We start from the raw sequence: 24,467 nt of genomic DNA, 5'->3' as shown, positions 1-24,467 counted from the left end.
CATGTCCCACACCGGACATGTGAGCACCGTGCCAAAATTCCAGAGCCAGCTGCCGTGAGTGCCCTTCCTCGCCGTGGCACACGCAGCTCCCGAGGCCGGGCTGGGGGACGGCAGAGCCTGTCCCAGGCGACGGCAGCGGCGGGTGTCTCACCGGATCACTCAGCTGAGGAGACGGGCCGGAGCTGCCAAGTGTGACGGCTCCATCAGGCTCCGGGGACAGGCAGCATCCCGCTCCCGCAGGGCACGGCTGGCGCCGGGTGTGCAGTGGGGTGGGCAGCGCGGCCCCTGCCCCTGCGGAGACGCTCAGCAGGGAGGCAGAGGCTGCAGGGACAGAGCAACACAGAGGCAGCTGGGTACCTGCCTGCCCAGCACACCCTGTTTGTGTCGTGGTCACAGGAGCCCTTTTGTATTTCCGGGCCAAGTCTCCCAGGTGGGTAGCGCTGCTCTTCCCAGCCTCCCTGCCCCCAAAAGGATTTAGGGCCACGCTGGGGGAATTCACAATGGCAGTTTGGCCAAAGCCATCTCTACTTTACCCACTGTTTTGGAATTAAACTTGTCAGACACCTGAGCATCCCAGGGAGGAGTCCTCCACACTTAATAACCTTTCCCTGCATCGGGGTGTGGGTGCCACCCCCTCCCAATTAGCAAGGCTCCGGCAGCCGCAGCGCTCCCGCTCCTGTTTCAGCACACCGCTTGCCTGGTCCCCAGCTCCTGCAGCTCTGCTCGCCACGCCACATCCGTCACCGAGCCGTACCCATCCTCCCGCCCCGCTCATCGCCTCGCTGTACCCGCACAGCCGCCCGCCGAGACACCTTCTGCTGCGTCAGCAGTACTCTCCACCCGCTCCCGCAGCGCCGGCTGCCAGCGCTGCCCAGCCCGCTCTGCCTGTACTTTTCCTGCCTCTGTTGCCAGCTCTGCAGCCCTAGCTCCTCAACCCACAGGCGCTGCTGGCATCCTTTCAGGGCGCCCTGGGATGCCCTTGTGCCCTGCAAAGCCTCCTGATTTCCGTCTTCCTTCCCGCTTCATGTTCCCAGCCAGGTGGGAGGGAGAGTGAGCTGCCAAGGGGCTGCAGTGGGGCAGAGGGGTCCGTCAAGGTGCCCTGGAGCTGACCGGCTGTGGCGTCCCGGACACACAGCATTGCTGTGGGTGAGCTGTTCTCACACATGAAAAGAAGCAATCCTGCTCAGGGGAGCCTTGCTCTAGCGCTGTACCCAGCAAGGAGGTACAGCTTAGTGCCTTACCCGCTCCCCAGGGTGAGCTGTGCCAGGGCACGTGGCTTGTGCCAGCAAGGAGTACAGCCCAGAGAAGCGGTCGATGCTGTTCCTGTACCCTGAGCACAGCAGCTCCTCCAGCCCCTTCCCGCCATGCCTGTACTCGGGATGCAAATTGCTGTTCTGCACAAGGGTCTCATTTTCTAATGGACCTGGGCGCAAAGATAAACCTCTGTCTTTGTGCACCACATCCTCTGAGGCCTCCATTAGGAGGGCCCCTACCACCGCCTTTTTGGATGTGGTCTGCTGAAGGTTCGGTCTAATGGATGTGACGGTGAGGAAAAGGTTGTGGAGACGTGAACTTAAGTGCAGCCAATTATCCTGGAACAAGCTCATCGTGAGAAAAATAAGTTTTGAAGGTGTTCCCTTTGGCGTCGGGCAGATTGCCCCTGCAGCCTTGCGCATCGGTGTTGGGCTGTGTCCCCGTGTGCAGCTGCAGAGCTGCCTGCTGTCTGCGTTGGGGCTGCACAGGGACAGCGGGCAGGGGGATTGCCCGTGTCACCCTGCTCAGGTGCACCAAACGACCCCTGAGCCCGGCCTCGGGCACTTTCCTTGTCCTCCCAGCAGCAGCAGGGGAAGCCAACGGCTCAGTGCTGCTTTGCCCCTTTGCCAAGCTGGTGTCAGGGCTGCACCAGCCCGGCGTTCCCGGGCCATCCGTACAGGGAGCTTCACCCCAGAACCGAGCAGAGGCACCGGCCGAGGCGCCGAACGCAGCGGGGGGGCAGAAAACGGGGCATCTCCCGGGGGCGGGGGGTGCGAGGGCAAGAGCCCCAGGGCGGGGCGGAACAAGCCTGGGTGTGTCCGGACCGAGCCCCCCGCGCGTGGGCGGGGGATGCGCGGGGGGGCGCGGAGGAGGGCGCAAGGCGGCCCCGCCCGGCGGCCCCGCCCGGCGCCGCTCGCCCTCCGCCGCTCGCCCTCCGCGGGGGCGGCCAGAGCCCGGCGCTGCGGGCAGCACGGAGCGGGGAGCAGGGAGCGGGCAGCACGGAGCGGCCGGCATGGACCGCGCCGCCCCGCTCCGCACCATGGCCCCGCGCTCGCCCGCCGCCGCGCCGCGCCTGCTTGCAGCGCTCCTGGGTAAGGGGCGCGGGCGACACCGGGGATGCGGGGACCTCCTGCCGCCCCTCCCACCGGCCGGCCCCCGGAGCCGAGCGGGCACCGCCGGCGACCCGGCTCTCCGGCAGGGATCCTGCCCTGGGGACCCGCGGGCAGCTCCGGCAGCCCGGTGGGGGTTGGCACCGCGGGCTGCCCGCGGCTTCCAGCCGCCCCCTCGTCTTCCCGAAGCGGGGTGCCCCTCGCTATGTCGCCCTCCCTTCGCGCTCGCCTGCTTCGCATCTGGCCCGCCTGCACCGCAAGGAATCGGACGCTGCTGCTCAGATGGATTTCCCGTCCACAGGCGCTAATGCAATGATCTCTGCTCTGCAGACGGAGAGTTCGAAGCACTGAGGATAAGGGACTTGTCCAAGGTGACTTCGCAGCCGCGTCCGAGAGCGGACTCCGAAGTCCTGGCTCCAGCCCCCTGCCCTGCCTGCATCAGTCGCTAACATCGCCAGAGCTTTCTTCTGTGAGCACTGCGGCTGCATCCCGCTTTGCCCTGCTCCGCTCTGCTGCTCTGCGAGCGGGGACCGCTGCTGCCTTCCTGCTAACATGAACTGGGGAAATAGCCGTAGGGAAGCAATGCACTGCTTCAACGCAGCCACCAGCACGCCTGCCGACAGGTCATTCTTTTTACAGTTCATTTTGTAAAACAACCATTTGCATGCGCTTCTCCCTGGCACGGGGATGAACCCATACTGCAGGGCCAACGCGTGCAGCGTGACGCCCAGACCTGTGTTCCGGGGTGCCCGAGGTGTCCCAGCTGCAGGGTGGAGGAAGGAGTTTGCAGCCATCGCCTCCCCACTGCAGCCCCTGGGGCTCCTTCCAAGCCACCTGCATCAGCCCTCACGCACCAGCTGCACTTCTGCTTGTGTAGGTCACCCTTGAGTTGATGGGCACAGGGAGCCTGAAACCCAGGGCTGCCTTTGCAGCATTTGCTGCTGGGAAACTACCTTGAGAGGTGTTTTAGAGGGCACTGTTCTTCAGTTTGTTTTAAGTGAGCTGGAGGCACGAAAAGACATGTAAGTACCTGATTCCCGGCAGGAGGTATTTGGGTGCTGGTCCCTGGTTGAAAGTGCCTCGTCAGATGCAGTGCAAGCTGCTTTCAGCCTGGAGCTGGCAGTGGGTGGTAGGAGATGCTCAGAGATGCTGGGGACCAGGGAACTTGGGGGTCTGGGGTCCAGGGCATGGAGGTGGGAACCTTGTTCCACAAGTCACTTGGGTGGGCTGGGAGCCTCGTGGGGGGTGTGGGAAGGGCAGAGCTGCTGGGCAGGTCCCTCTGTGTCTGCGTGTTTTGGGGATGCTCTCCAGGGAGTGGCAGTGGGCTCCTGGCCCCACCAGGGAGCCACCGCACAGCATATTCCGTCAGTGCCTGCAGGAAGGGCGAGGACCGGGCGTCCTGTCCCTGGGCACGTTGTACCTGGGCTCAGGCAGGCCTGGGAGCTCCTCCCTTCTAACCTCAGCGGCGAGGATCCTGGCCAGCACGCCCGGCACGGCTTGCTGTCTGTGCCAGGAGGTCGCATTGATTTTTATGGGCAATGAAAGTTCTGATGGAGCAGCTTTCTCGCAGGTGGTGGAGGCATCCCATGGCTTTTCGGGGAACCCTGTCTGCCATGTCCGTTAGGGCAGCGGTTCCCAGACCAGGTTCCAGACGGGCTGCAGGGGAAGCACGGGGCTGACAGCAGCCTGTGGGGTGAAGTCCTGCTCTGGGCCCTGGGCTGGGCTGCGGGGCTATTGCTGCTGGGGCTGGGTCCCGGGTTGCACAGCCAGCACATCTCTCAGTGGCTCTGGGACCCCTCAGCAGGGGGGCTTGTCCCAGGGGGTCTGCGGGGGCAGAGCTTGGGCTCTGCTGGTGCAAAGTGCAGCAGCTTTGGGCATACGGAAAAGTAACGGTGGCAGCTGGTGTGGCAGGTTCAGCCAGTGATCTCCCAGCCTCTCAAAGTGTTTTCCTCTGTGCTTTATTTAGTGGTAACAGATCTCTTCTGTCTTCCTGAGACCACAGCGTGATAGGAATAAGATCAGGCTCCATTTACCCCACACATTCAATTCAGATTACATTCATGGCTCTGTAACAGTGGCAGACAGGATTAAAAGTGTTAGAAGCTGCAAGGAATCGTCTTTCCTGTAAGTCGCTGTCCCCTTGCAGCACCCTGCCTGCTCAGGCGTTCCAGCGTGATTCCCCAGGGATTCCACAGCCCCTTCTGTAGCATCCCCAGGGCTGGTCTTTGAGCCTGACAACTGCAGGAGGCTTCCATATGGTGGAAACCACTCCCTGACGTTGGCTGAAGCCTCTCAGGCAAAATGAAAAGTGCTTCTTTGTAAAGTTAAGTAACTCCCTCCCTGCAGTGCTTGCAATGCAGCACTGCAGCAGGGCCCGCAGCCCAGGATGCAGGGCTCTCGGGCTTGGCTTGGGCTGCGCGTGCCTGAGGAGCTGTTAGCACAGGCACGTGTGCGAGAATAAATCGGCGTCTGAAGCGGCTGCAGGGAGATGCAAATCTGAAGCTGAAGGCAGTGTATCCAATTTAAGGTGTCAGTGGAGCTGGGACCAGCTTGTAGCTGTGGGAAGAGCTGTGTCCCCTTGTTCTGGTTGTCAGAGTGTCCAGGGAAAGCTTTGTAGGGATGTCTGTGTCTCTTTGGTGGCTGAGGTCTGGGAAGGGGGATTTCAATGCTGGGTTGTATTGCATCTTGGCTGTACCACATCACACAAGCGGGATAGGGCTCTGGTGGCGTGGGGATGGCGCTGCGCACCCGGCCCGGAGCAAAGCGTCCCCGTGCCCCCAAAGGGTTTGCATGGGCGCCGCTGGCCCAGCGCGGTGCACAGGAGCGCGGTGCTGGTCCCTGGCGTGGGGTGCGGGGCGCTTTCGGGCTCGGCCTCGGCTCTTGCAGCCGGGCTCGTAGCCGCTCCTCGGTGCGTTCCTCCCTGCTAGCGGGGAGCAGAGAGCGAGAGCCGCGTTCTGCAGTGTGAAGGTCACCTGGCAGCTCCAGCAGGAGGAGAAGCGCTCTGCTGCGAGAGCCCTTGGCCGGGGCGGGGGACGCACAGAGTGGCGGGCGGCCAGGACAGCCATGCTAATTAGTGCTGCAACTCGCTGCTTGAAGAACAGAGCTCTGTGCTGCGCTTTGGGCTTTTTTTTCCTCCCTTTAAGATTTAGCTGAAGGCTTTATGGATAACATGCAAATCAGGGCTTTCATTTGCATACTTTATTCGTGGGGATATTACGGTCCCCTTTGAATCAGTGCTGTGTCTGTGGGTGACCGCCAGCCCCTGCCCTCCCCCAGGAGCAGGTCCCCTGGCTCTGCTGAGCTGTCCTGGGGCTCAGGACAGGCATGTTTGTTCCTGCCATGCCCAAGGGGACGAGGGGTGACAAGCTCTCCCTGCCCCATCTGCTGCGAGGGTCCATACCAGCGCCATGTCCTCACTCTCTCCTCCTCTCTCCCTGCCAGGTTTGCACATCTTCGCCGTCGCCTTCGCCTTGGAGGTGACGGTGGGGAAGACCAACACTGTGACGGCTCTGAATAACTCCGATGTCCTGCTGCCCTGCAGCTTCATCACCTGCACAGGCTTTCAGGACCTGGTCTTCACATGGTATTTCAACTCGACAGAGATGGTGGGTGCCTCTCCAGGCTTTCCCTCAGTCCTTCTGGCAGGGCCTTTGCAGTGGAGAGCAGCACTGCCGTTCTCATGGAGTTCTCCTTCTCCTCCTGCAGGATGCCCTCCTCCCGACTGTCTCCAGCCCCGGGGGACAGGGCTGTGCAAACAGGGTGGCTCAAATATGCTGGCACGTCTGTGCTTTTGGCACAAAGCTGCTCTGGGCTTTCTGCTGCCCACAGGCTCGTTTATTTTCATAAACTGGCTGTGCAGGTGACATATAGTTAATTTTCTCCTCCTGCACTTGCTCTGAAAAACGAAAGGTTTGCTTCCTGCTGGGAATATTCTGCTCTTTGAGTCCGTAGCAGGACGGCCGGTTCAGAGCAGACCTGTCCTCACAGGCTGACCGGCTCTGCGTGGCTGTAGAGCCAAGGGGCTGTCTCTGCCCTGGGCTTCTCTCATCTTCTGTGTGCTCTGTGACATTGCTGCAGGGCAAGTCCGGTCAATCGGTTCCTTCCCCGGTGGGCTGTGTGTTGGGTCCCCGCCATGGCTGTTCCTGCTTTCATGGGGGTGCTGGGACATTTGGCCACGCGTGTCTGCGTACAGAGGTGGGAGAACTTGAGACCGCATCCTGCGTTCCTGCCTCTGCAGATTTACCACGGCAAGATAAAGAGCAAAGCCTCGGAGCCCTTCCTCGTGGGACGCAACCCACGCGTGGAGTTTGTTGGCTCGACCACCGGGAAGGAAAACAACATCTCCATCGTCCTGAAGAACGTGGAGTTCAGCGATGCTGGGAAATACACCTGCCACGTCAAGAACCCCAAGGAGAAGAACGCGCAGCACAACGCCACCATCTTCCTTACGGTGGTCCAGAAGAGTAAGTGCTGGCCGGGGGTCCCGTGAGTGGCTCTGGGGCGGTGGAGATGCAAACTGACTCACCTTGGCTCAGGGTCGTGGTGCTGCACGGGGTGTCCTGGCTTCCTCGAGGTCCTTGGCATCGCTGAAGGGCAAGGCTTGGCCTCGTGCCCCTCTGTGCCGTGGGGAAGGGCGCCGCTGCTTTTCGGGAGAGACATGCAGCTGGGAGCTCCGGCTCCGCTCCGGAGGCCCCTCAGCACCTTCTCTCCTGCAGTGGTGGAGACAGACAACACTCTGACGCTCATCATCGTGGGCGTGGCGGGGGGGCTCATCGGCCTCCTCATCCTCTTCATGCTCATCAAGAGGGTTGTCCTGTTCATCATCAAGAAGACCCAGGATGGGAAGTGAGTGCAGATGTCGGTCCTGGCGCCCTTTGGTGGGTGCTGCCGTGGGGCAGGGCTGCACCAGGTGATGGCGAGAGGGGCCGGGGGGCCGGGGGTGTCAGCTGCCGTGTGCTCTCCCGCAGGAAGGAGTGTCTGGTGAGCTCGTCGGGGAACGACAACACCGAGAACGGCTTGGCCGGCTCCAAGGCGGAACAAAAAGCACCACCAAAGGCATGAAGCAGCGGCGCCTCGAGCCCCAGCCCGCCCGGCAGCGGGGAGGGTGGGCAGGGGGACAAGCCTTTCCCTTTTCCTTTCTTTCCAAACTGCCAACGCTTGAGACATGTTTCTATTACACACGTGCCTGCAACCTGCGCTGCTTCTCAGAAAAGACTTCGGCTGCCGTGGGGACTGGGAGCTTCTTGTGGACTCGTACTGGGACGCCGCTGGGACAGAGGGAGCTGCCTGCTCCGTTCCGAGCGAAGGCAAGAAGGTGCTGGGCGGGCAAGGAAGGGGCCGGGTGCTGGCTGCACCCTGCTCTGCAGCCAGACGGGTGCTGCGCTGCCTGCGCCGCGCTCCGGGGGTGCAGGGTCCTGGTGTGCCGGGGGGGCAGAGGCTGCGAGGAGCTGGGGGGTCTTGTCTGATTTGGTGATGCGGAGCCGGGGCGGGCAGGAGCCGCCTGCCGCACGCAGATCTCTGGAGCAGAGCAAGGATGCACGGAGCTCGCTGCAGAGATAGAGGCTCCCGCCTTTGCTGCGTTGCTCGTGGGTCTGGCATGGGAGGGGGGAAGCACAGCTGTTGTGATGGGGCTCAGGTTCAGCTCTCCTGTTAAGCACACTGGAGAGCCAAGGCAGCGAAAGGCCTGTTGCTGTCGGGGCTGCCATCTCTTGCCATCAGCGCGCCATGCCCCCGTGGGCGGGGTGGCCCGCGGTGCCTCGGTTGCTCCCGTGCAGGGCTGGGGGTCCGGCGGCCAGAGCTGGCCATGTGCCGGGGCCTCTGCTCCCCTGGGTATCGCTGCTGCTCTTACTCCTCCTCCCCTCTTGTAAAGCTCGGCACGCAGAGCAGCGATGCTTTTGATGCTGACTCGCCAAGGCTTGACTCGTTACGTGGATAGTTTTTATATTAGACACCGGCGGGGAAAAACAGCTGATCGTGTTTTCCCTTCCAAGGAAAACCGGCACTCCATCCGCGATGCGGGACGCGGTGCAGCCCTGGCGAGGGAAGCAGGGGTGGGCTGTGCCGCCCCGCTCCTGGGCCGGCCGCCGGCCCGCGGGTGACCTCGGGCAAGTCACTCTGCCGCTCCATGCCTCAGTTTCCCCATCTGTAAAACGGGGCTAATAATACTGCTCTACCTCACACGGGTTGTTGTGAGGCTTCCTTGGCTAACATCTGCAAAGTGCTTCAAGTTTCTCGGGGCCACAGAAAACCAGAGGGTCTTTGCAAAGGGTACCCGCAGTGGGGACGCGGGCACACCAGCCCCCTTCCCAAGGGCTGTAGCAGGACTCGAGAATGAAGGGAATGAGCCGATCCTACAACTGAGCTTAACAATGTCCTTTATAATATGATTTGTTCCCCATTTCTCCTTTATCTGTGGGTGTCTGTCCTCACTCAAAATCGGGAATCAGAGCTGAGCCCTGAGTTCCCTGGCTGCAGGGGCTTGCACCCCGACAGAGGTGCCGGATTAAATGTGGGTGAGGATTTGATGGGCAAGGCAAACAAGGAAAGGTTGGGTGCTGCCTTCCCTGGAGACTGTTGTGGGAGAGCTTGGGTGCCACCTGCCTGCTTTGGGGCTGGTGGCACAGAGGGCACCTTGCAGGGCTCAGGGGCACCCAATGATCAGGACCCTGTGCTTGGAACAGGAGACAAGTGACAGGTACCGGCATCCGGCCCCAGGCAGGGTTCCTTGGCTGCTGATAAGACGGGCAAGTGGGAGCCAGGTCCCTGGGACCCTGGTCACCCGTCTCAGGATCTGTGGGACCCTCAGGCAAATCACTTGACTCCTCTGCGCTTCCGTTTCCCCATCTGTGAAACAGGGACAGTAAATCTGAGCTACCTCACAGGAGGTTTGAGGCTCCCCGCATCGCTTTGTGAAACGCCCCAAGATGCTGGGCCAAAGGCACTCTGTAAACCAAAGTGCTGCTAACGTACCGTTGTCACACGTGAGAGCCTGGGCAGGAAGGCATGAGACCTCCCGGTTGCCCCAGGAGACCCCCAGCCCATCCTTGGACGAGACCTCCGGTGGGAGAGGACAGAGAGGGGACGAAGGGAGTTTTTTAAATAACTATTTTTAGCTGTCCTAACCTGTTGGCCTTTTTTAGACTGTATCTGGACACGGTTCCACTTACCACAGGATATGCAATGCTGTACTATGCATGGATTACTCCTCTGGCTTGATGGAAAAAGTCAACATACGCAGTTTTTGGAATGTAACTCTATATGCATATGTGTGTGGGTGCTGTACGCAGCATGGGGGCCCTGGGGGAGCTTGTGCCAGCACTGGGGTCCCTGCTGTCACGGGGGCCCTGGGGGTCTGCGGAGGCTTTCTGGGGCACCTGGGGAGAAACCCCTGACGGAGGCACGTGCTGCGGCAGACACATATGTGTATAAGCATATACAATTACATGTAGGAGATACCTGCGGACAAACACAGGGTGTGTGCGACATGCTGTGTGATGACTGACAGCACATTTTTGCACTGTAGAGGTTTAGTTAGCTTTGCCCTGAATGAAATAAAGTTTATGTTTACTAGAGAAACTTGCTCTAGTTTGGGTTGCTGTGGGCGGCTGTTTAGCCGCGGAGCGGTGTGGGTGTGCATGCTGCATTGCAAGAAGGAGCAGCAGCGTTTCGCTTGTGTGCCGAGCGTGGGCTGCGGCTGTTCTCTGCAGCTGCTTGTCCCGGCTCTGCTGTGTCCTGCCGCTCCCTCCTGACACCCCGGGGCCAGGGCTGGGCGCTGCTGGCCAGCACCCACGGGTGTGCATTGCACCCACGGGTGTGCATTGCCCCCTCCAGCCCAGTGGCTGTGGGTGGCTGGAGCCGGGGATCAGCCCATTCTGACCAGCTTGTCTGGCCGGGCGGCCGAGGTCCATGCAGCGCTTTCTTCTGTGTGCGCAGGAACAGCTTGTTCTCGGGAGCCGGCAAACAGAGCCTGCCTTGTGCTGGGAAAGCCGCTCTGGCACCGCACAGGGTATTGCGAAACATACCCCTGCAAGCAAGAGACAAAAAGCCCTCAGAGGCTGCATGAAAAAAACATATACTTTCTTTTAATGGGGATACTCTACAGCACAAACATAGTTTCTCTCTGTATAACGGTAGTGAGCAAACAGCAGCTTATCCCCACAGGAGCCTTCCTGCCGCAGCAGGGTCGGCACAGGGCAATAAATTAATCTCTCTCCGGAAGGGAGCTTGGGCTGGTCAGATTCCTTCACACTATCGGCGGCCGTCGCTCCGAGCTGCACTTTGCCTCCTTGGCTGTTCTCTGGCACACTAAATCACAGCCTGCCAGCCGCGGTTCGGGAGGCACCGCTCACCTTCCGTGGCTTGAGATCCGTTTCCCAGCTGCTGCCAGAGCCGGGACAGCCGAGCGCGCAGGGACGGGAGGGAGGCTCGGGGAGGTGGACCTGTCCCAACAGGTCTCAGAGCTCCGACTGGAAGGAGAGAGGAGGAGAGAAGGAATCACAAGCTTTGAAGGGCAGCTGAAAGCTTCGGGAGCTGGCTCAGCTCCTGCGCAGAGCCCAAGGGGCCCATCCCCGCAGCCCACCCCGCCGCGATGCTGCACCCCGCCGGGGCCGTGCCCCTCTGTGCAGGGCCAATGAGGGGGCCCTGAGCCACCCCACTGCCCCCCAAAACCTGCGTGTTGCTGCAGCGGTGTCAGCAGGACGGCACTGACCCTCCGGACGGCGTAGATCCAGTTGAGGTAGGCACGGACGCTGGTGTAGACGCCGGGCGTGCTGGGGTCCCCGCAGCCCTGGCCCCAGCTGACGATGCCCACCACCTGCCAGTGCCCGCCCGAGTAGAGCAGGGGCCCGCCGCTGTCCCCCTGCCGAGGACAAACCGTCTGAGGGGGGCTCGGAGCCCCCAGCCTGCAGCACAGTGAGTGCCAGTGCTCACAGGTGCAGCTTGCAGACATTTCCCAGGAGGAGAGCTCTTCCCTGAAAGGGACTATGTCATCCATAGGTGCAGCCCAGCCCACCCCCTCTTTCCGCACCAGGCCCCCACCTGGCAGGTGTCCACGCCGCCTTGGGGCAGGCCGGCACACAGCATCTTCTCGGTGACTTCCCCGTGGTAGGCGGACAGGTTGCAGCTCTCCCTGTCTATGAGCTTCACCTCTGCCTGCTGCAGGATCTCCGACAGTTTCCCTGTGCAAATCACAGTTGCTCAGAGCGGCCCCCAGAAGGCTGGGCAAGCAGGAACCCCAAAAGCCCCCACCTCAGGCACAGCGCTTGTCCCGCTCACCGTGCTCCTGCGTGTAGCCCCAGCCTGTCACCCACAGGGATGTGCCAGGTACCAGCTCCTCATCGAAATAGGGCAGACAGATGGGCTTGCTTCTGTCTGCAAGGGAAAGGGGAGGTGGAGGTGTCTGGGGAGGCCCGCGGGTGCCACACGGCTGTCCGGGCACCCGCTCGCTGCTGCACCCTGGGTAAGGCACTGCTCGCATGTGGAGCTTTGCCTTCGTGAGATCCTGCTTCAAGGAGGCGTGTACCACGTCTCACCTGTGACATGCACAGGAGACCGCAGCTTCACCAGGGCGATGTCATTGACCTTGGCCGATGTGGATGTCGCCTCAGCCAGGAAGACCTTCTCCACAGCGAGGGTGGTGGTGCCCGAGAGGAGGTCGGAGCCGGCCTTCGCGCTCCAGCTCTGGATGATGGGGTTGTTCCTGTGCACGGACACGGTTGTTACTGCTCTGCTCTTCCTCCCCGTGCCCCTGCGGCGGGGACAGGCAGCAAAGCCCTGCTCAGCATCACTCAGCTGCACCGGACACAGGGGCACAAAGCCCCGTGCAGGTGTGTGCATTACACAACATTTAGGCAAAGCGTGCCTTAAACCCAGGTTTAAGGAGCCCGTGGGTGCAGCGGGGGGAGATTGGCGACTCACTTGAAGCAGTGTGCCGCCGTGAGCACCCAGCTGGGGCCGATGATGCTGCCCCCGCAGATGTGCTCCCTCCTGTACTGCAGGCTGACCTGCCACGGCCAGGCCTCGATGGCGGCCGGGCTCCCGCCCAGCACGCGCGGGGCGCGGACGCTCTCCCCGCAGTCCTCTGCCGGGCGGCGGAGCAGCGACAAGACACACGTTAGCTGCAGCGGTGGAGAGAAAGAGCACCCGCTCTGCCCTCCTCCGTCCGCAGGTGAGCAGGGACAGGGCTCCCGCACCTCCAGGGAGAGCAGCATGGCCCGGGTGCCTCACCCCCCGCCCCGTGACAAGTCACCCCTCCGTGGGACACTTGGCACGCCCCCTTTTGTTCTCTGTTTGCACATCAGCCCCAGGTCTATTCCTTTCCTTCTGCAGTCCACCGGGCGGATTAGGTTAATGAGGGTGATTCATCAACAAAAGTAAACCCATCCAGGCAGCCAGCTAAGCCTCTCTTAGGTGCTTAATTTTTTGGAGGTTTACATTGGCTTAGCAAGAACGTTAGCAGTAATTAAATCTAACTTTTCTCATGCAGTGCAGGAACCGGGGGGGGGGGGGCGGGGCAGGGCTTGGGCCTGGGCCTGAGCCTGAGCCGAGCTCTTGCGGCTGCAATGCCGCACATGGGGCTGTGCCAGGAACGGGGACCCGGAGCAGCACGAAGCCCTGCGCGCCGCAAGGTGCACACAGCCTCCTGATACTTACTGGAGCAAAAGAGCGAAACAACCCGTCCAGAGAGGCATTTCCTGCAAGGGGGAGGAGGAAAAGCGCTGGGTTCGGTGGAGGAGACGCTGGGGCGAGGGGCACGGGGCCACTGCGGCACAGCCCAGCACTCACCTGCCCGGCTCGGGCACCTGCAGGCTGCCGTTGCTCAGCACGACCTCGCGGGGAGGCAGGGGCTGCCCTGCGCCCACCTCCGCCTCCCGGAACGTGGGGGTGCTGAAAGACACGGGACACGGCTCAGCAAGAGCGGCCATCCCGCACCCTCCCAGCGAGGCACAGCTGCTGGGAGAGGACAGGCACCGGTGCCGCAGCACCTCCGGGAGCTGCACGCTCCGCAGTTTGGGCTCAGACTGAGCCAAAGGTGGTATAACCCAGCTCCAGAACTTCAGGACTGAAGCCTGACAGGTAGGTCCTAAATGTTTGTCTGTGGCCCCAACAAAGGGCTGGTGAGACAGGGTGGAAGCAGGAGCTTAGGAAGGGAACGCGAACCCTGTGCCAGTGAGCCAGAGAAAGAGCCCACAGAAAAAGGGGGTTCCTTGGGACAGGGACGCAGGGATGCCAAAAGAGGACCTGGGGCAGGACGGAGGACTGGCCACCAGAGCAGGGAGAGGAGCGCATCGCAGGAAGGGAGACAACTCCCTGCTCCTCGGGGACACATGGGCAGGTAGCTCCCAGGGGACCTCAGGGGTGTCCCTGCTGCTGTGACATTTGGGGCCTGTGCTCCCTGACTTTTTGGCCCCTCTTGGCCCATCTTGGGCTCAGGCTATGCTCCTAAATGGCCTCAAACACCAGAACCCATCTTCTCCCTGGTGTACCCCCAACATAACCCAAACTCTCCCTTAATCCAGGGCTGATACCAAACATGCAAGGCTAACACACTATTTCCCCAAATCTTGGCTTTAACCAGCTTTAGTTAAAGGCAGCACTCCAGATTTGCCACTAGCTCATGGCAGCACACAGGTGGGTGACACGGAGCTTCATCACAGCTGCAAGGACCCAGCCCTGCCCACAGCTGAGCAGCATCCACACCCCCAGCCACCTCCTGGGGCTTTAAAGGGGGGTGTGGGAAGTCATGTGCCTCCCCAGGTGAGTTCCATTGCTGGTGAGAGCGGGGCTGGGCTCTGCATGTGCTGCAGGAGGGGCTGCTCTGCTGAGCCGAGCGCAGTGGGGACCTGCAGACCGGGGTGTCCGTGGGCTGGGGACAGAGCTCATAGCACAGAGAGCAGCCAGTTCTGAGGGAGTCACTGAGCCCTCTGCACAGTGCGGGCGGACTGGAAACATTGCTGCAGAGCTCCGAGTGCTTTGTAAGAAAACAGCCCCACTCAAAAAGAGCTTTTGTGGGAGAGGGATAGATAAAGCAGGTGAGAGGTGCAGAGAAAGGAGCCGTGTACCTCCTGTAGCCCATTTCCTCGCAGGCTGCTTTCGCCAGCGCCAGGTTGAAGTGGTCGTGGCAGACACAGAACCAGGCTCCGGTGTTTCTGTTAAGCACCTGCAGGATGGATCTGTCTTTGGAAACACGGGCTGGAGACAGACACCAAGTCAGCTGTGTCACGGGTGAGTCTGGCAGGCTTGCTGCAGCAGCCCAGCCCCTCTGGGGTTCTAAGGGGGTGTCATGGACTCACCCCCAGCTGGTGGCCCTTCGCGGACCCACTGGGGACAGTTGGCCTCGTCCTCGCCCTGCAGACAGTCCACGTTCCCGTCGCACACCTGCTGCAGCGGCACCAGTTTCAGGGGCTGTTTGCAGAAGAAGTAGTGGTACTCCAGGTACACCTTGACTGGAGGGAAAGGGGGGCTCAGCACTGAGCTCCCACTGCTGGGCGGCCTCAGGGCTCGGGGTTCAGCAAGAAGGTGGCGGAGCGGTGCCAGCTGAGCCCTGGCTCCAGCGCTGTGTTTGCTGAGCCGTGGCTGTGCAAAAGGAGAGGGGAGAAGAGGAGCCGTACCCAGGAACCCTATTGAAACCAGGCAGGTGAGGCTGAGGACCGCTGCCAGGACGGGGACGCCGATCCGCTTGAAGGACTCCCGCCTCGTGGGGGCTTTTTGCCTTGTGCTGGGACCTGCAACACAGAGGAGCGTGGCGCTGCATTGCCGGGTCCGGCCTGCAGCACTCGCACCCTCGGCTCCCACGGGCATTACCTCCGCCATTCAGCCGCTCGGAGGCTAAATCCTGCAAACCAGAGGGGAAAAACAGTTACTGAGCTGAAACTGCAGCCAGAAATCAGGTGGGAAGGGTCTACAGCAGAGCGGATGGCTGGCCCCGTGTGATTCCCACACCAAGCACACAGCTAGAATGATCCTCCCCCCCGGGGAGGGCAGCCCTGGGAAAGCAGGGGGTTGTCTCAGCCTGGGCAGGTACAGAGGCTGTTGTGGTTTTGGCTTGAGTCCTGCCAGAAGCGTTTTCAGGGAAACTGCCCCAGTCTGCATCTGAGGTTGCTTTAGAGATGCTGGGAAGGAGGTGGCAGCAGGGGTTCTGGCGTGACAACGCTTGGCTGTGATTTTCCCATGGACACCACCTCTACAGTTCCAGTAAGTGCCTATTGATTATAGAGTTACCGTCATTAATGCACCAGAGGCTTAAAGTCACAGGCTTTATAAAAGAGGTGCTTTCTGATGTGCCAAGAAACCCTGAGTCAAAATACATATGCCTGCAGGGCTGTGGCACCCAGACACGTCACAATGGGGCTTATATCCTTCATCTGGCCCAGCGCAGGGTCAGAAACCGAGTGGTACAGCCCAAATCCTCCCAACAGACTGGCAGAGCCGCTGGAGAAAGCAGCCTGGCCCATGGGAACAAGTGCTCTCAAGGCAGGGGGGAGGGCTGTGCCGCTGCTAGGACACGCAGTAAACACAGCCCTGGTGGCAGTCAGCGCTGGGGCAAGTGATGAATAAGGCACTGAGCCCTTTTGATAGCTTCGAGTTTATTTTCCTGCAGTAGCCTCTCATATGAGAGATGCCCAGCTGCAGTGGGAAGGGTCCTGGGGGCTGCACCAGCCAGACTTTTTGCAGGAGCCCCCCTTGTCCTTGGTGCGCAGATTGATGCTGGGCAAAGATCAGAACCCCTTTGGGGGAATTTCAGGTGGACACTGTATGTTTCTTTTGCCCTGTTTTGCAGCCGTGCTTGAGCCGCGCTGCTGAGGGCTGCTCCCCGTCGGGTTGCGGTTCGGAAGCTCCTACCCTGCCGAGCCTGTGGGAAGCGGCGCACTTGGGTGTCCCTCGAATTTGAATGCCCTTCCAGCCCCCAGCGACCTCTTTGCTGCTGCTTCTGAACTCTACTGACACAGGTAAGACTTGAGCTTTTCTGCACGACCCGTATCCAGCTTGAACAGAGGTTGGCAAGATTAAAAACACTGCAATAAACCCACAGATCCAGGAGTACAGCTCAGAACGCGTCCCAAACGAGAGCAGAGGCCCCTGTGCGACCTCGGGGCTGGGGTTTGAGATCAGTGTGCCGTGGGGCAGTGATGCGGTAAGGCTGCCAAGGCGCTGTGCTCCAGCCCCAGGCTGGCGGGAGGGAGTGGCGCAGCCCTCCCTCCGCGGGTCACTGTGTTTGGGCATGTTTAGCCATGCACAAAGGCTCTACCAGCAGGCTTTTACAGTCAAGCGCCAAGTGATTCTTCGTGGGTAAATACACAAAGATGGTTTGCATTTAGTGCTCTGCTAGCTCAGCCGTTGCCTCTTGCCCAGCCCAGCTGTGTGGCTCGGGCTGCTCCCCAGCCTGGCAACAAGAGGTGACCTGTGCAGGGAGGGATGGATGCTGCGGTGATGTGGCTGTGCCCCAGCATGCAGCCGTCTGGCTCTTTTGAGGAAATGCCAGGGGCTCTTTTCTGAACAGCCGGGCTCGTCTGGCACTGTCGCCCAGCATGGGCAAGTTGTGGTGAGCACCCAGCCCCTGGCTGGGCTCTGCATAGCCCCTTGGGGCTTTTTGCCTCCTGGGAGGGCACTGCAGAGCTGCCAGGGGACATGGAGCCTGGCTGCTGGGGACAGGGAGCCAGGGACCTGCAGGGAGCAGGAGGGCAGGATGGGGAGCATCTCCTGGACCTCCCATCTCAGCTGCCGTTCCCAAGCTGCCCATCTGCAGCGCCCAGTGCCTGCAGGAGCCCTGGGGGTTTTGTAATGCTGAACAGCACCTGCATCCTCCAGCACAGCCAGCCGAGGGCACGCACAGCCAGTCCTTCCTCATGCTGACCTCTTGTGTCACCATGGGCTTGGGCCGGGCATGACCCAGATAATGGGATCCTAACGGTTCCCTGTGGGAGCGGTCCTGGGGCTGTGGGGCATGTCCAGGGCTCAGGCGTGTACTTGTGCCCATCACATTGCCAGGCGCTGGGCTCCTTTCTGACAGCAGATGGTGCAGATGCCGGTGTGAGGGATGATGCTGTGGTGCTGGTCACCTTCCCACATTGCGAAGTTATTGCGTTTTCTTCAGTCCACAGAAGTCCTCAGTTTCAAACAGATTCAGAGCTTGGAGCGGCCCCGGGGGCTGCCTCTCCATGATTGCCCACTTGCTCTCAAAACCACACACAAGCAGGAGCTGCACTGGTTAAACTCAAAGCAAGGCAAGAGCTGTGCCACCTCCTGCATGGAGTGCAAGCACCTGATTTCCAGGAGAACTCAAGGCTACCGTAACTAATTGAGCTCCATTGATGTATTCTCTCGAAGCACGTTAATGCCACCGTGGTCGGTCTGCACTCCAGCTGTGCAAATGCCAGCCCGCAAGCCATGGACTCCCAAGGAACTTCTGCACCCACACCGTCGGAGCAAGCTTGTGCATCCAGCCTCGTGCCGTTTGCCCTGTGCAGCGTGGGGCTGGAAGCTGCTGTGGTGCACTTCATAGCTGTGCCAGCTGCTCCGAATGGCAGAAAGTGCAAAACTTCCTGGATACTGTGCAGACCCCAGCTTCAAAGGGTGCAGGGTGCTTGGATCCGTGGCTAACTCCTTGGCTGCAGGGGATTTAACCCACGGTGAGTGGAGCCATTGCCGCCATACAGGGGGTGAGTTCCCCACTCCGGAGGGGACGATGTCTCAGCGCGGTGCTGGTGGAGGGTTTTACGGTGCCCGGTGAGCTGGGCCATGCGTGGCTGCCCCTGTTGAGGAAGCCTCTTTCTCCTAGGGAGGGACTGCATGCCAGGCTGGGGTTTGGTGGCCATGGCTTTGCTTGCAAAAGGCGCCGCAGGAAGCCGAGCGTGTCCCTTGTGCTGAGCAGATGGGCAGGCGGTTCCGCAGTGGAGGCAGGGACGCCAGGCTCTTGCCCAGGCGCTGCCTGAGAACCAGCCCCTTCTCAGGGGTGATAAGATGTCCCATGAGGGCACGTTCCCCTTGGCGAGCAGACTTGCGAGACGCGCTGCCTCACTCGTCTGTGTCCTGGTCTGGGAGAGGGCCAAGGCAAGCCACAGAGAAATGCGGCAGCGAGGGCGCGTGGGGACAGCCAAGCGCCGTATCCAACAGCCGCAATGGGGTGTTGAGGGAGACGGGTACAATCGTTCCCTGCCTGGGTGCTGAGGGGGGATAGGGGCAGGGAAATCAGCTCTTTTGACCCTGGGCTGCCCCATTGCCAGTAAACGGCTGCTGGCAGCCCCGGAACCAGCCGCGGGTGCGCGGGGGGCGCCTGCCTGCTCCCGGGGGGCGCCTGCCTGCTCCCGGGGGGCGCGCATGGGGCTGAGGCGCGGGGAGGGGGCAGAGCGGTGGGCAAAGCTGTCAGTAACTCACCATGTTCATCGAGCTCTGATGTGGTCTTGAGCCTGCAGAAACCTGGCAAATATCCTCCTGTTTGGGACACGGGGCGGCTGTGGGTGCCCTGGGAGCCCGGGGCTGGCGATGTTCCCGCCTCCCCTGTGCCTGCGCTGCTCTGCCCGCTCTGCACTAGCACTGGGGCAGGACCGCCCAAGCACTCCTTAAAACCCACAACAGGAGTTGTGAAACAGGAATGATGATTTGTATTGTAATATAACACCGGTCTATCAGCAGCACCATCACCTTCCATAATCTCCTGAGCATCTGCCACTAAAGGGTGACTCACCTGCAGAGCTGCTGTCACAAATTAGCTTATCAGGAGTGAACTGACTGACAGAGCAGGATTTTTCCTGCCTCTCTCCTGATGATAAGAAGAACCACAGCCATTCCACTCTTTGTCCGGCTCTTCTGTGTTGCACCAGGTTGTTTTTAAGTGGAAGCTTTAGCAGGTGGAGGAGGAAAGGGGAAGAGTTTACGCATGAGGTTACGGGGCCATTGCCTGCTGCTGTGTCTCAGGTCACTCGGTCTGTGTGTCCCCGTGCAGCCCCAGGTCACAGCTGGCAGCTGCTCCTGGCAGTGCCAGGGTGAGGTTAATGGAAAATGAGTGGGTGCCCATGGCAGGTACCTGTGGGGCTGCCATGCGGGCTGGGGACATGCGCAGTGCTGGTAGGTGTGGGGCTGTGTGGGAGCAGCTGGTGTCCTGGGCAGGTTGTATGGAGCTGTTGCTGCCAGAGGTCTGAGCGTGGCCCCCCCAGACTCCCTTATGTGTCCCCTGGGAGAAACCTCCTCCTTTGTGAGTGCTGAGGCTGGGTCTGCAAGGGAGAGCAGCGGGAGCATCCGCAGGGTGGGAGGTGGTGGGGAGCAGCTCTTCCTGCTTCGAGGTTAGGGGAAGGCTTTGAGGAAGCAGCTGAGGTTTGTAGCTGTTATGTCACAGCTCCGGGCACCTTCGGGGCTTTGCTTCCTGGAGTGCGGCTGCATCACCACCCTTCCCTGGCGTGACACAGGCTTCCGGGCACCCCGGCTCCGTCTGGGGTCAGGCAGAGGCCAGGCAGGGCTGGCCCGGGGCTCTGCGCAGCCGCCGGCCGCCCGGAGCCACATGGACACTCACCCTGTCCCTTGCCTCTCCACTGCCCGGCGAGGAGCCGCCCCGACCTCTCTGTCTGAGGCAGAGCTGCCAGAGCCTGGGGTCTGCAGTGTGCATCATCCACTGTGCGTCAGTCCCCCTGCATCCTGACCAGCGTCCCACAGGTCCCCGCGTTGCCCCTGGGTCTCAGTGCCACGGTGCTGGCTCCCGGGGAGGGCTGCCCAGCGCTCGGCTCCTGCCCCGGCTGCTCACTTTGGCACAGGCAGAGGTTGTGCCTGTGCACGCATGGAGGAGGTTTCACGGGAGGGAGGGGTTTTGCCCTCGGATGCCCAGTTTCCAGGCTGCTAATGGTTATCCTGGTTTGCTACCTTCTACCTGCAGGCACAGGAGATGGTTTTCCTCTCTTTCTGCAAGCAGGCAGTGATCGCCCCCTAATCTGGAGACTCCAGGCTCTGAGTGATCAAATACAGCTGTAAGTATGTCATAGCAGGAGGTGTCGGTGACTGGGGCCAGTGGGTGGGTGATACTGTGTCACCCTGGGGTCGTGCCCCTGCCTTGCGCAGGTCCATAACCTTTGTGAACAACCCCAAACGCCCAAGCTCAGGCTCTCTGTGGGACCTTGTCCCCCTTCTGGGTGCTTCTGTTTGCCAGGAGGTGGCAGTGGGAGGACACTTGGGCACCTGGCCAGGGCTGGACACTCCCTGCCCCTTGGGCTCCCAGTGCCACCAGTTCAGCCTCTGCCAAGGCTGCGGGTGGGGAGGCCGGGCTGGGAGCAGCCGTCAGGTCCGGGGTGCAGGCGATGTCCATCGTGTGTGGGGTGGCGTCTGCTGGATCTCCTCTGCTTTCTCCCCTGAAAACCAGTTGAACCAGTGGGCGAGGAGCGGTGCCCGGGCTTGCTGCGGCAGGGGCGGTGAGGCGGCTGTGTCACAGGGAGAGGAGGGGACAGGCAGGACGTGCCAGGCCCAGCACGCACCGGGGGCTGCGGCAGGAGCTCCCAGCCCGGGCTCGCTCAGCACCTCCTGCGGCACGGCGCTGGCACCGGGACATGGACCATGGGCCAGGTGAGTCGGTGGCCTTTTTCTCCCCTTATGGAGCAGCGGTGGGGATGCTTTGTGGCACCGATAGTGTCTTGGTGACCTTCACCTCTCCGCGCTCTCTGTGGAGCTGGGGCTTGGCTGCTGGTGCTGCTCGGAGGCATCTCACTGGGACGTGAGGACGTCTGCCCAATGGGTGCCGGGGCAGGGAGCGCCTCCCACACGGGGCAGGGCTGGGCACCGAGCGTCATCCTCCCACCAGCAGTAGGCGTGGGGTCAGGGCAGTTTCGGCAGCTGGCTCATCCAGGGAAGCTGTTGCACCATGCTCCTGCTGCGTGAGTCACTCCTGCAGCTGCCTCCCTGACCTCGCCCACGGCAGCCTGTGCCGGGCCGGGGTCCCGCGGTGCCCAGCTCAGCCCTGCCGAGCAGGAGCAGGGTGTGCTGGCTGCCTGCGGGTCCCTCGAGCCCTGCCGAGCAGGAGCAGGGTGTGCTGGCTGCCTGCGGGTCCCTCGAGCCCTGCCGAGCAGGAGCAGGGTGTGCTGGCTGCCTGCGGGTCCCTCGAGCCCTGCCGTGGGGGCCAGGAGCAGGGTGTGCTGGCTGCCTGCGGGTCCCTCGAGCCCTGCCGTGGGGCCAGCAGGAGGCTGGTCCTGCTCGGCTGCCCCGCGGTTTGGGAGCTGGTGGTGTGATGCTCCGCAGCTCCCCAGGCGTTTGCCAGATCCCATCAGGTAGAGCAAGTGCTGTGGGCTGCAGGATGACCTGGGACTTTGCTCACTATGTAAACACTGTGACCACAGGGGAAATGTTCTCACTCCACCGGCATCTGTCTAAATTTAGCTGCTGTTAGGTCATCCTTTTCCGCTGCCTCCTCCCTCCTGATGCTGCAAGGCACAGCACCCAGTCTCTGTGCCAAGCACCTGCCCAAACCCTATATGTGGGCAAGGCAGAGATGCAGGGCTGAGCGTGCGCTGGGGCAGTGGCCAGACCCCGCTGTCCCCTCCTGGGCACGCAGCCCCCAGGACTGTGCCCACCATCACCCCTCCTGCGTTTTGCTAATGGGCCGCACTGGGAGTGATCGGGTACCTTGCTGGTCAGGGTGGCCCTGCGGGGCTGTGGGGATGCTGGGGTGCAGGTGGGTGTGCAAGACGCTGTGCTGCCCGAGAGATGGGCTCACACTGGAGACAGTAGAGAAGGGTCTGCAGCGGTTTGGGTGGCCAGGAGCCAGTAGTGGCTGGAGAGAGGTGTTATTAGCAGCCTGGTGCTGACGATGCCAGGAGCACTGGCTGGCGCTGGGCTTTGCTGGACCCTGTGGTGTGGACCGGGGATTTGGAGGGGGCCCAGGGGTGCTGCAGAAGTCCCGTGTGGTCCTGTTGTTTCCCCATCGCAGCCTGGTGCCGGCAGCAGGAGGCTGCTCGCCCTGACAGATGCATCCTCTAGAGGGAACTGCCTGTCCAGAAATGGGTCTGTGCAGCTGCGGGACAAACCAGGGTACGGCACTGCAGGGCCACGGAGCACTGGGACAGCTCCAGTGCCACAGCTGTGGCACCCGCTGCTCTCCTGGCTCTTCCCAGCTCAGCCAGTGCTGTGGGGGCATGGCTGGCAGGGGGCACCACAGGTCCAGGACACCCCAGCTGCTCCTCAGCCCTGCTCTGCCACCTCCCTGCCCTGCCTGCGCTTTTGTTGATGAAACTATAGCTAAATTGCATGGCTAAACCCTGCTGAGAGCACAGGTGATGGCTATGCAACCAAGATCGAAAGTCTCCAGCACGGGGCTTTAGGGGGAGGAAAAACCGCTGTTCCACAATGCCCAACAGCCTTGTGGAGCACAGTCCCTCCGTGCCATAGGGACAGCACAGGGCACAGGGGTGTGTCCCCAGCGCCACAGCAGTCCTGTCCCTACCGGGGATCACCAGAACCCCCAGCCTCCCAGAGGTGTTTGTCTCCAGAATCTCTTTTCCCTCTGCTTTACAGGGCAAGAGCCCATCAAAGGGCTCGGGCTTGTCTTGGGTGTCGGGCTGGCCTTGCTGATCCTGGTGCTTTTCAGCTACACCATCGTCCGGTGGTACCGCAGGGGCCAGTGCTGGCGCCGTGAGTCCAGGCAGAGCGGGGGACGGTGGCAGCAGGGCGGGGGGGGCTGGAGAAAATAAAAAATAAATCAAGCAGGGATGTGGGGAGCATGTCTGACGTTTTCTGGTCCTGGGGTGGCTCTGGGACAAGGCGGCGGCGTGCAGGTGCTGGGGAGGGGGATGCAGTGATGTCCTGGTCCGGCTGGCTGTCCTGTACATCCCCGCACCACGGCACAGACCCGAGGCAAAGCAAAGGCGAGTTCGTGGCTCCACACAGCTCTGACACCCATTTTCCTGCCTCCCCAGGGCCCAACTTTGTCTTCAACCTCTACCACAACTGGTGAGTGAAGCTGTGGGGGCCTGGGGCAGGCTGGGTGCTCTCTTTGCATGGTGCCAAGGTGTCGCAGCCCCAAACCATGGGGCTCTGCTGTTTGCAGATGCCCTGGGCTCTCTGGGGACATCCATCCCGCGGGTGTCGGGGCTGGGGAGGGCAGGCAGCTCGCTGACACCCCTGCCATCCCTGCAGCGGGCTGGGCTCGGTGGCGGTGGAGCTGGCGCCGCCGTTCAGCATCAGCGGCTCGCTGAGCGGGGCCAAGGGCTACGCGCCTTTCCAGGACCACGGGCCGTGAGGCGGGAGCCGGGCTGGCATGCAGGTAGGACATCACCCCACTCCTCCCTGCCTGGGATGGGGAGCAGGTCCCTGGCCCTGTGTGTCCCCCCAGCAGTGCAGGCGGGGACCTCGTGGTGCCTGGAGCACGTGCTGCGTCCCAGAGCCTTCGTACCTCCTCGTAGTCCCTGGCCATTGCAGCTTTCCCTGGGATAGTCCCAAGGTCTTTCCTGCAGAAGTCATCCCCACATCTGTGGGTCAGCAGGGGCTTTCCCTGGGCTTGGGTTTTATTTCCCCGCATGCAGGTTTTGGTTTGTATTTCCTTCCCTGCGCCCGCTGTCCTTGTCTGGACTGGGTGCGTGGTTGGGGGCGAAGGAGCTCAGGGCTGGGGCTGAGCCCGTGTGCTCCCCACATCACATCCCGCGCTGCCTCGCACCCGCCTTCGGCAGCCACAGAAACAGCAACCAAAACCAGCCACGGGGGAATTCCTCTGCTCTCGCTTCTTTAAAAAACAGCCCCTGAATAGGCTGGATTTCTATTGAAATTGGAACAGTGCAGTTTCTGTTTTTTTTAAAAGAGCTTCTCGGTTTGTTCCCCCACAGCTGCGTGTGTCTCGCTGGCCATGGGCAGCGCTGGAAGGTGCCTGGGACCGGCTGCCACCCCCTCGCTTGAGACAGAGGAAGGCGCAGCTGCCTTATCTCAGCCTTCCCCAAGCACAGACCCCGGAGGGAAGAGCCGCCTTCCCCCTGTGTCCCCATGGCTCAGAGACAGCCCAGCGCTGGGCACCAGCCGGCTGCACGTCCAGGAGACCTTGGGCAGGCTGGTGGTGAACAGGGCATGCAGTGAACCAGCTAGAAAGCGTGACAATGAGCCACAGCATGGGATGGCTGGTTTTGTGCAATAGCGAAAATGCCATAAGGA

General features: G+C 61.5%; 2 protein-coding genes across 2 annotated transcripts; one reads left to right on the top strand and one right to left on the bottom strand.

The window, feature by feature from the left end:
- The first annotated feature begins 2,199 nt into the window (after window positions 1–2,199).
- SCN4B (sodium voltage-gated channel beta subunit 4) lies at window positions 2,200–9,932 on the top strand. Its single transcript, XM_082070234.1, has 5 exons — window positions 2,200–2,345; window positions 5,805–5,968; window positions 6,601–6,826; window positions 7,079–7,208; window positions 7,331–9,932. Exons 1-5 carry the CDS (start codon window positions 2,267–2,269, stop codon window positions 7,422–7,424), a joined length of 693 nt encoding a protein of 230 aa, XP_081926360.1. The 5' UTR covers window positions 2,200–2,266; the 3' UTR covers window positions 7,425–9,932.
- A 292-nt stretch (window positions 9,933–10,224) lies between these two features.
- On the bottom strand, window positions 10,225–18,836 carry TMPRSS4 (transmembrane serine protease 4; the record flags this gene model as incomplete). Its single annotated transcript, XM_082070401.1, has 13 exons — window positions 18,735–18,836; window positions 15,165–15,195; window positions 14,972–15,085; window positions 14,654–14,806; window positions 14,423–14,552; window positions 13,146–13,247; window positions 13,014–13,054; window positions 12,279–12,441; window positions 11,894–12,060; window positions 11,637–11,732; window positions 11,400–11,539; window positions 10,942–11,220; window positions 10,225–10,386 (listed from the first exon to the last, which is right to left on the bottom strand). The coding sequence occupies exons 1-13, from the start codon at window positions 18,741–18,743 to the stop codon at window positions 10,225–10,227; spliced, it is 1,587 nt and encodes a 528-aa protein (XP_081926527.1). The 5' UTR covers window positions 18,744–18,836.
- Window positions 18,837–24,467: the final 5,631 nt, after the last annotated feature.

The sequence above is a fragment of the Streptopelia decaocto genome (assembly GCF_964273445.1).
Source record: "Streptopelia decaocto genome assembly, chromosome: 21".
In the NCBI taxonomy this organism is placed as follows: domain Eukaryota; kingdom Metazoa; phylum Chordata; class Aves; order Columbiformes; family Columbidae; genus Streptopelia; species Streptopelia decaocto.
This window is presented reverse-complemented; position numbering and strand designations above follow the sequence as displayed.